The sequence below is a fragment of the Gopherus evgoodei genome, unplaced genomic scaffold, assembly GCF_007399415.2.
Source record: "Gopherus evgoodei ecotype Sinaloan lineage unplaced genomic scaffold, rGopEvg1_v1.p scaffold_65_arrow_ctg1, whole genome shotgun sequence".
In the NCBI taxonomy this organism is placed as follows: domain Eukaryota; kingdom Metazoa; phylum Chordata; order Testudines; family Testudinidae; genus Gopherus; species Gopherus evgoodei.
In genome coordinates this window covers 63880-71996 of record NW_022060086.1, presented here as the reverse complement: position 1 = coordinate 71996, position 8117 = coordinate 63880, and the positions used below count along the sequence as shown (strand labels likewise).

General features: G+C 41.9%; 1 protein-coding gene across 1 annotated transcript; it reads left to right on the top strand.

Annotated features, from left to right (window-relative positions):
* Positions 1 to 382: 382 nt before the first annotated feature.
* On the top strand, positions 383 to 1354 carry LOC115643623 (olfactory receptor 52E2-like). Its single transcript, XM_030547625.1, has one exon. It carries the CDS (start codon positions 383 to 385, stop codon positions 1352 to 1354), a length of 972 nt encoding a protein of 323 aa, XP_030403485.1.
* The last annotated feature ends 6763 nt before the right edge of the window (positions 1355 to 8117 follow it).

Sequence of the window (8117 nt, the reverse complement as noted above, 5' to 3'; positions counted from 1 at the left end):
CCATGACACCCAGGTCACTGTCCTCAGTTCATACAGTTAAATTAGAACATTGTTAGATATTTGAGGAATTCAAGCTTTTTCCTCCAATAGATGTGCACGTTGCAGTTATTGACATTGAAGTTCATCTGCCATCATGCTGCCCATTCACCTTGGTTGGTTAGCTCAATCTGAAGACTTCTCTAGACTTGACTATGACCTCAATAATCTGGTGCCATCTGCAAATGTTGGCATTTCATTGTTCACCATCCTTTCTAGAGTGTTAATAACTATAAAATATTTATTGTGCTATTTATTATAAAGCATGTAATCCCCCTCACTCTGCTTCTCTTATTTCACAGACACCTTGAGCATTTCTGAGCTCAATCGATGCATAAATCACCTCATGGCAGATTTCAATCTCAGTGATTCTGACTATTCATCATTCATCCTAATGGGAATACCCGGTCTGGAAGTTGCTCACATCTGGATTTCCATCCCTTTCTCTACGTTCTACATTATCGGCCTGTTGGGAAATTTCATGGTTTTGTTTGTTGTAGGCAAAGAGCAGACCCTACATAAACCAATGTACCTGCTGCTTTGCATGCTGGCGCTCACAGAAATTGGTGCATCTACTTCCATTGTGCCAAAGGCACTGTGTATATTTTGGTTCAATTTGAAAGGAATTACTTTAGGTGGCTGCCTCACCCAGATGTTCTTCCTTCATGCAGGTTCTGTGACACATTCAGCCATCCTCGTGACAATGGCCTTTGATCGCTATGTTGCCATATGTAACCCTCTGAGATATGCCACCATCTTCACAAATGAACGAATAGGTAAGCTAGGGCTAGTATGTTTGACAAGAGCTATTCTCTTCGTTCTGCCCCTGCCTCTGCTCCTGAGCAGGCAGCCATTCTGTGCCAACCGCATTATCCCCCATACGTACTGCGACCACATGGCTGTGGCAAAGATGTCATGTGGGGACATCACAGTGAACAGGATGTACGGCTTGGTGACAGTATTTATAGTCCTCGGGGTTGACCTGACACTCATTGCCCTGTCCTATGGTCTGATCATCAGGGCTGTCCTCAGAATACCCTCCAGGAAAGCCCATCAGAAAGCCCTCAACACATGCACAGCCCACATCTGTGTGATGCTGATGGCTTATCCTATCTTCCTTTTCTCCACTCTGACATACCGATTTGGTCAGGGTATTGCTCCCTACGTACACATCATCTTGGCCAATCTGTATTACCTCCTCATTCCCATGCTCAACCCTATTGTTTATGGTGTCAAAACCAAAGAGCTTCGTGACAAAATGCGCAAATACATCTGTGGAATGTCATCAGCTGGGGCCAGTGACTCTGAACCTCTCTGACAAGCGGGATAAAGGATATCCCCTCATTAGTCAATGGAAGTCTGTCCAAGTTTGGTTGAGTTCACCATTGTGTAAGTTCACAGTCTTAAAAGCTCCTCACATCTAACACCTTATCACTCCATCACCCAGCGCTGCTCTCTCTGTTGCTGAGTTCCTGCTCTCTGACTATCACTCAATCTCTTTCAGTGTCACCCATCAGCCCCCACCTCCACACACCCTGTCCCTTCCCTTTCTTTGACTTCCAGACACCAGAAGATATTGCAACTTTGTGAAGCAAGGTGGATTTCCATTAGACCCTGTTTGAACAGCATTCTTGATCAGTTTGGAGAACTGAAGCAATGCTTTCTGATAGCCAAAAAAAGAAAAAGAAAGCAAGCAACTATAATACTGAATTTCTTCATCCTAAGTACAATGATACAGTGATCAAAATGTATCTGAATTTAATATGTCCAATACTTCAGGAAGCCTGGAGGATAAACCAAATGTTTCAGTTGGAAAGTGCTAGTACAGGAACGCTGCTGCAGGAATTCAGGACATTCAGCTAGAACTTAATGGTGAGAGTTGTGAACCTTTGTGTTTTTGAAAACTGGAGCGTGTTATCCTAGGTTCGAGGGTGTGTACCCCAGAATGTGTTCAAGCCAATTACAACCATAGGGTGTGCACTCGGTCCCTGTGAATTAATAAAAGAGAACACAACATAATTAAGGGTTAATTGGAAAGCAGGCTTTTAGATGCAAGGTTAAAATCTAGCTGGCAGTTTCTGCTAATCAGAATGGAAGGAGCAGACAGACAAGTAAATAAATTAGAAAGAAAGAAGATAGATGAATGTAAACCTAGAGTCTAGATGCCCAAGATAGTAGAAGTTTTTTGAAAGTTAGGAAAAGTGATGATCCAGTAGGGGTCACTATGATCTATGCATTTTGTAGAAGTTAAAAAAGATTAGCTAATACAGCGTACTTTGGAGCAGTCCTCTGAAACCATCTTGAGAGATGTTTTTCCTGAATCCCTTCCTCTCTGGTGGGTGAGCAACTGACCACTGAGAACCTGCTGTTACTTACTCAATATCATTCCAGCTCTTAGGTAAATATCTGGGATGTTTTAAACCTATTGCTTATGTCTGTGTGTGCTTAAATCAAATAAACTGCAGCATTAGGCAAGAGCATGTTTACTTGCATTTAATCCTTGATCAGGCTGCATTGCTGTGTTCCCATTTATTTGATCCTGACACTGCTTGGAGTGAAAGGGTTAAGTTTTCCCAGCTGGGATTTTGAAAAATCCGCGTAACAGACTGCTATGTTAAACCATGAAATTTCCACGGAGACCAAAGACTTACCTCTTTGTTCAGTGGATTTTTATACTTGCTTTAGTGGCTTGGTCACCTGCCCTAGCCCTGGGAGAGGACTGGCAGGCTGGGAGAACAGTCCAGGATGAGTGGGGAAACAGCTGCAGCAGTGGCCACACCCCAAATGGACTCAGCTGGCCCTATAAAGGGACTGCTAGGCTGAATCAGTCTCAGTCTCTCTTTCTGCATTCAGAGAGCGAAGGGCCTGGCTGCTGGAAGTTGAGAGAGTACCTGAGGGAAGTAGGGCTGGGGAATAGGGCAAGGGAGCTGTAGGGCTCTGCCTGGTAAACCCCCCAGGCTGCGACCTAGTGTAAGGCCAGACAGGTACTGGGGCTACAGAGGGATAGCCACAGGCAGCAGGTCCAAACCCCTTTGCCTGTGATGAGTGTCTTATACTGCAGTCTGCCCCAATGAACGGGGGCTACATGGAGACTTGCCAGTAGCCAAGACTGAGGCAAAGCAGGAATAGTGGGTGGGGGTTCCCCGGGGAGGGGGAGACCCAGAACTGTGGGGGTACTGCCAGGGGGCAGCACAAACAAGCTATTTCCCAGAAGTCACCAGCAGGAGATGCCACAGGGATGAGTCCGCACCTCTACACTTGCTTTCAGCTGAAATTTTCAAAATACACACTAACTGTTCCCGCAGTCCAAGGCATCAGACTTAGGTGTCAAGATTTCATCTTGGACATTGTGAAAGAGATGAGACAGAGACTACAATCAAATGTCCAAGTGATTAGGAAACATTATTTCACTAGGAGGGTGATGAAACACGGGAATGGGTAACTTAGGGAGGTGGTGGGATCTCCTCCATTAACATGGAGTGAGGACAATAATGGGGGATTTCAGTTATCCCTATATTGACTGGGAATATGTCACCTCAGGACAAAATGCAGAGATAAAATTTCTCAATACTTTAAATGGCTGTTTCTTGGAGCAGCTGGTACTGGGACCCACAAGGAGAGAGGAAATTCTCAATTTAGTCCTGAGTGGTGCAAAGGAGCTGGTCCAAGAAGTAACTATAACAAGACTGCTTGGAAATAGTGACCATAATATAATAACAGTTAACATTCCTGTGGTGTGAAGAACACCTCAATAGCCTAACACTGTGGAATTTAATTTTAGAAAGGGGAACTATGCAAAAATGAGGGGGTTAGTTAAACAGAAATTAAAAGGTACAGTGACTAAAGTGAAATCCCTGCAAGCTGCATGGACACTTTTCAAAGACACCATAATAGAGGCCCAACTTCAATGTATACCCCAAATTAAAAAACACAGTAAAAGAGCTAAAAAAGAGCCACTGTGGCTTAAGAACCATGTAAAAGAAGCAGTGAGAGATAAAAAGACTTCCTTTAAAAAGTGGAAGTCAAATCCTAGTGAGGTAAATAGAAAGGAGCATAAACACTGCCAACTTAAGTGCAAGAGTGTAATAAGAAAAGCCAAAGAGGAGTTTGAAGAACGGCTAGCCAAAAACTCCAAAGGTAATAACAAAATGTTTTTTAAGTACATCAGAAGCAGGAAGGCTGCTAAAAAACCAGTGGGGCCCCTGGACAATTGAGATACAAAAGGAACACTTAAAGATAATAAAGTCATTGAGGAGAAATTAAATGAACTCTTTGCTTCAGTCTTCACGGCTGAGGATGTTAGGGAGATTCCCCAAACCTGAGCAGGCTTTTGTAGGTGACAAATCTGAAGAATTATCACAGACCGATGTGGAACTAGAGGAGGTTTTGGAATTAATTAATAAATTTAACAGTAACAAGCCACTGAGACCAGATGGTATTCACCCAAGAGTTCTGAAAGAACGCAAATGTGAAATTGTGGAGCTACTAACTATGGTTTGTAACCTGTCCTTTCAATCAGCTTATGTTCCCAAAGACTAGAAGATAGCTAATGTAATGCCAATATTTAAAAAGGGCTCTAGAGGTGAGGCACCAGTACCAGGCAAATTAGTTGAAAAGATAGTAAAGAATAAAATTGTCAGTGACAGAAGAACATAAATTGTTGGGCAGAAGTCAGCATGGTTTCTGTAAAGGGAAGTCGTGTCTTACTAATCTATTAGAGTTCTTTGAAGGAGTCAACAAACATGTGGACAATGGGGATCCAGTGGACATAGTGTACTTATATTTCCAGAAAGCCTTTGACAAGTCTCCTCACCAAAGGCTCTTATGTAAATTAAGTTATCATGTGAAAAGAGTGAAGATCCTTTCATGGATTGAGAACTAGTTAAAAGACAGGGTAGGAATAAATGGTAAATTTTAAGAATGCAGAGGGGTAACTAGTGGTGTTCCCCAAGGGCCAGTCCTAGGAGCAAACCAATTCAATTTATTCATAAATAATCTGAAGAAAGGGGTAAAAAGTGAGGTGGCAAAGTTTGCAGATGATACTAAATTGCTCAAGATAGTTAAGACCAAAGCAGACTGTGAAGAACTTCAAAAAAATCTCACAAAACTAAGTGATTGGGCAACAAAATGGCAAATGAAATTTAAAGTGGATAAATGTAAAATAATACACATTCGGAAAAATAAAAACAACTATACATACAATATGATGGTGGCTAATTTACCTACAACTAATCAGGAAAAAGATCTTGGAGTCATCATGGATAGTTCTTTTAAAACATTCACACAATGTGCAGCTACAATCAAAAAACCAAACAGAATGTTAGGAATCATTAGAAAGGGGATAGAGAATAAGAGAGAGAATATATTATTTCTCTTATAGAAAACCTTGGTATGCCCACATCTTGAATAAGAGAGAGAATATATTATTGCCCTTATAGAAAACCTTGGTATGCCCACATCTTGAATACTCCGTACAGATGTGATCTCCTCATCTCAAAAAAAGATATACTGGCATTAGAAAAAGTTCAGAGAAAGGAAATCAAAATGACTAGGGGTTAGGAACGGGTCCCATATGAGGAGAAATTAAAGAGGCTAGGACCTTTCAGCTTAGAAAAGAGGAGACTAAGGGGGGATATGATAGAGGTATATAAAATCATGAGTGATGTGGAGAAAGTGAATAAGGAAAAGTTATTTATTTGTTCCCATAATATAAGAACTAGGGGCCACCAAATTAAATTAATGGGTATCAGAATTAAAACAAATGAAAGGAAGTCCTTCTTCACACAGCGCACAGTCAACTTGTGGAATTCCTTGCCTGAGGAAGTTGTGACTGCTAGGACTATAACAGAGTTTAAAAGAGAACTGGATAAATTCATGGAGATTGTCCATTAATGGCTATTAGCCAGGATGGGTAAGGAATGGTGTCTTTGACCTCGGTTTGTCAGAAGATGGTGATGGATGGCAGGAGAGAGATCACTTGATCATTACCTGTTACATTCACTCCCTCTGGGGCACCTGGCATTGGCCACTGTCGGTAGACAGGATACTGGGCTGGATGGATCTTTGGTCTGACCCAATATGGTTATTCTTATGTTCTTATGACTATGCCACACAAGAGAGTGGAAGGGGAATCCTTAAGGTCAAGGAGGCCTTGGGATAAAGGGAATGGGAGTAGGGACTCCAATCCTTTTGCTAGCCAATTCCCCTGGGGTAGTGCAGAAGCCAGGAAATTCCCCAGAATAGTTACCCGCTTACATTAGGAAACTGGGACACTGATGGGTTGGATGTTAATGACATGTAAAGAGATGCATAACTTGTGAAATTTTCATTTAAGTGACAAAAGCTGAAATATGTACTTTTGGGGAGCACACTTTCTGCGTAAGGGGAATATAACATCACTGAATGAGATGGCTTCCCAGAAACTGGTGTCATATAAAACCTTTTCCCCCTCTGTACTATTGTATTATGGGGTTAGAGCAGTAAAACTGATGTTTTGTGTTTCGCCTCTTGAACAGATTTTATAACGAATGAAACATATTTAAGGAATTGAGTAGACAATTGATCAACAATTAGAATGAATCATAGAATCATAGAAAATCAGAGTTGGAAGACACCTAGTCTAGTCCAACCCCCTGCTCAAGGCATTTCCAATCCCAACTAAATCATCCCTGCCAGGGCTTAAAAAACTTTGAGGATATAGATTCCACCACCTCCACAGGGAATCCATTCCAGTGTTTCACCACCCTTGCAGTAAAATATTTTTCTTAATATTGAACCTAGACCTCCCCCACTGCAACTTGAGACGATTACACCTTCTTCTATCATCTCCCACCACTAAGAACAGCCGAGTTCCATCCTCTTTGGAACCCCCTTCAGGTAGTTGAAGGCTTCTACCAAATCCTCCCTCACTCTTCTTTTCTGCAGACAAAATAATCCCAGTTCCTTCAGACTCTCCTCATAAGTCACGTTCTCCAGCCTCCTAATAATTTTTGTTACCCTTCTTTGGACTTTCTCCAATTTGTCTCCATCCTTTCTGTAGGAGGCCCAAAACCGGATACAATACTCCAAGTCTGGCCTCATCAGTGCTGAATAAAGGAGAATAATCATTTCCCTCAATCTTCTTTCTCTGTCTCACTGCTTCCTCTCAAATTTCAGTATTTAGACACAATGAAGGCACCCACAGAAATAATTCTCCTGAGCAAAAAAAGGCTGATGATGTTTACAAATCTTGGTTTTAAAGAAATTATTGGAAAATATTAATTTAGTTTTTCTCATTGTGATTCAAAGAAAGATTGTGGAAATGGTAAATTCTGTTTCAAAACTTCCATAGACACAGACCGTTAAAAAGCAGCAATATTACTTTCCAAAGCCAGTGAACTTGTAGGTACATTTCAGGCTGAGTTCAAAGGAGCCAAACATTCAGCAAGTAAATTATCAGGAAAAGGGGTCAGATAAATCAAGTCTGAAGAGAAGTGCTTGAGAAAGGCAAAAAGGCCAGGGAGCAGCTCATTTTGTGGCAGACCAGGGAGGAAAGCAGACCAGCCACCAGCAGCTTCAAGGGAGATGAGCTAAGGAAAGGCAGAATTTCTTATAGACTCATAGACTTTAAGGTAAGAAGGGACCATTATGATCATCTAGTCTGACCTCCTGCACAATGCAGGCCACAGAATCTCATCCACCCACACCTGTAACAAACACCTAACCTATGTCTGAGTTTTTAAAGTCCTCAGATTGTGGCTTGAAGACCTCAAGCTGCAGAGAATCCTCCGGCAAATGACCCATACCCCATGCTGCAGAGGAAGGCGAAAAACCTCCAGGGCCTCTGACAATCTGCCCTGGAGGAAAATTCCTTCCTGACCCCAAATATGGCGATCAACTAAACCCTGAGCATGTGGGCAAGGCTCACCAGCCAGCACCCAGGAAAGAATTCTCTGTAGTAACTCAGATCCCAACCCATCTAACATCCCGTCACAGACCACTAGGCATACTTACCTGTTGATAATCAAAGATGAATTGCCAAATTACTTACCTGCTGATACTTACCTTCTGATAATCAAAGATGAATTGCCAAATTAATTGCC

Bases quoted from the DNA above. Each gene is read 5' to 3' on its own strand.
- LOC115643623 (XM_030547625.1), top strand. From the start codon at position 383: ATGGCAGATTTCAATCTCAGTGATTCTGACTATTCATCATTCATCCTA.